Source organism: Neofelis nebulosa, chromosome 3 (assembly GCF_028018385.1).
Source record: "Neofelis nebulosa isolate mNeoNeb1 chromosome 3, mNeoNeb1.pri, whole genome shotgun sequence".
In the NCBI taxonomy this organism is placed as follows: domain Eukaryota; kingdom Metazoa; phylum Chordata; class Mammalia; order Carnivora; family Felidae; genus Neofelis; species Neofelis nebulosa.
The window spans coordinates 66,966,741-66,969,160 of NC_080784.1; the positions used below are offsets into that span (position 1 = coordinate 66,966,741).

Below are 2,420 nucleotides of genomic sequence, written 5' to 3' on the forward strand. Positions count from 1 at the left end.
GTTCTGTGAGTATACAGAGTTCTGTGTTCTATACATTGTGAGAATATCATTTCACTTTAATTTACTCTATTATTTTTGAGAGACTGTAGAGATATATTGCCTATCTTGGTACCTTATGAAATAAATAAAATTATACCATTTTCCAATGTATGTTAACTACCTGGAATTTAAATAAAAACTAAAAAAATGTGCCATTCTTAGATTTTACCCCTATGTTGAAGAAAAATTGGGCGGCTCCGTCGGTTTAGCATCTGACTCTTGATTTCAGCTTAGGTCATGACCTCATATTTGTGAGATCTAGCCCCGCGTTGGGCTCCTTGCTGAGCATGGAGCCTGCTTGGGATTCTTTCTCTCTCCCTCTGCCCTTCTCTCTTGCAGATGCACACACTCTCTCTCAAAATAAATAAACATTAAAAAAAAGAAAAGAAAAGAAAAGAAAAACAAACCAGAAGACAATGAAACAAATTAATTCAACATCTAATATAAAAATGCAGAGTAAACAAAAATAGATTTTGAAGGTTTTATGAGGAAAAGAAAAGTAACAAGAAATTCAGAACATATCTACATACACAAAAAGAGATCAAAATAGTTTGATGATGCTCTCTCCTTGCAGATCCTGGGCCGGAGGAGACGCTTGCCGCTGACGGTGTCTTCTTCGCACGACCCTTACAGCCGTTTCTCTCTGGGCGCAATGGCAAATCTTAAGGAAAAACTGATTGCACCAGTGGCAAAAGAAGAGGCAGCCGTCCCAAACAATAAGATCACTGTAGTGGGTGTTGGACAAGTTGGTATGGCATGTGCCATCAGCATTCTGGGAAAGTCTCTGGCTGATGAACTTGCCCTTGTGGATGTTTTGGAAGATAAACTCAAAGGAGAAATGATGGATCTGCAACATGGGAGCTTATTTCTTCAGACACCTAAAATTGTGGCAGATAAAGATTACTCTGTGACTGCCAATTCTAAGATTGTGGTGGTAACCGCAGGAGTCCGCCAGCAGGAGGGGGAGAGCCGGCTCAACCTGGTGCAGAGGAATGTTAACGTCTTCAAATTCATTATTCCTCAGATAGTCAAGTACAGTCCTGATTGTATCATAATTGTGGTCTCCAATCCAGTGGATATTCTTACATACGTTACCTGGAAACTAAGTGGACTGCCCAAACACCGTGTGATTGGAAGCGGGTGTAATCTGGATTCTGCTAGATTTCGTTATCTTATGGCTGAAAAACTTGGCATTCATCCCAGCAGCTGCCATGGATGGATTTTGGGAGAACATGGCGACTCAAGTGTGGCTGTTTGGAGTGGAGTGAATGTGGCAGGCGTTTCTCTGCAGGAACTGAACCCGGAAATGGGAACAGACAATGACAGTGAAAATTGGAAGGAAGTGCACAAGATGGTGGTTGAAAGTGCCTATGAAGTCATCAAGCTAAAAGGATATACCAACTGGGCTATTGGATTAAGTGTGGCTGATCTCATTGAATCCATGTTGAAAAATCTATCCAGGATTCATCCAGTGTCAACAATGGTGAAGGGAATGTATGGGATTGAGAATGAAGTCTTCCTGAGCCTTCCATGCATCCTGAACGCTAGGGGATTAACCAGTGTTATCAACCAGAAGCTGAAGGATGATGAGGTTGCTCAGCTCAAGAAAAGTGCCGATACTTTGTGGGACATCCAGAAAGACCTAAAAGACCTGTGACTTCTGGCTTCTAAGCTATAGAAATTTAAAACTACAATGTGATTAACCGTGAGCCTTTAGTTTTTCATCCATATACATGGATCACAGTTTGCTTTTATCCTGCTAAATATGTGAATCTGGGCTCACAGAATCAAAGCCCATGCTTGGTTTAGTGCTTGCAATATGAGCCCTTGAACAAATAAAATTATCTTAGTGTGAAAAAAAAAATAGTTTGATGATGTTTGCAATGTTATCTAATGGAATAAAATATGATTGGGATATATCCAACTTGATTTTATTTTTAACTCTCTTAAATAGAACTAAAAATGATTACAATTCTGTAGAAATTAGTAGTTTTTCTTTTAAAAAATATGAAGAAAAAAGTGAGGAATAGCTGCATTTAAATAAGAACACTTTAAAATTGAGGTAACCTCAGGTAAAGATAAGATTTTCCCCGTTTTCAGGTAAACATTTTCAGATTTTTCATGTAGGCAAAACAGAATGAAATATATATGAAGATGGAGGAAAAATACACCCAACCAGTGTATCAACACTGACTATGTAGTTCATATGCTAAAGGGTATTTTGGTAGCTACAGTGTGTGCAGTACTGTAGTCACTGAGTTCGTTCCTGAAGCAGAACATTCTCTCTGGCTCTGAGTGCACTCCAGTGGATCATGCAGATGTGGTCTGCACTCCTTTGTGTTAAGGACAGAATGAGGAATGATTCGGTGTGACCAGACTTC

The 2,420-nt window shown here is 39.4% G+C and overlaps 1 protein-coding gene across 1 annotated transcript; it reads left to right on the top strand.

The window, feature by feature from the left end:
- The first annotated feature begins 603 nt into the window (after nt 1-603).
- On the top strand, nt 604-1,903 carry LOC131506912 (L-lactate dehydrogenase B chain). Its single transcript, XM_058720998.1, has one exon. It carries the CDS (start codon nt 692-694, stop codon nt 1,694-1,696), a length of 1,005 nt encoding a protein of 334 aa, XP_058576981.1. The 5' UTR covers nt 604-691; the 3' UTR covers nt 1,697-1,903.
- Nucleotides 1,904-2,420: the final 517 nt, after the last annotated feature.

Coding starts and splice junctions, on each gene's coding strand:
- LOC131506912 (XM_058720998.1), top strand. CDS start 692: ATGGCAAATCTTAAGGAAAAACTGATTGCACCAGTGGCAAAAGAAGAG.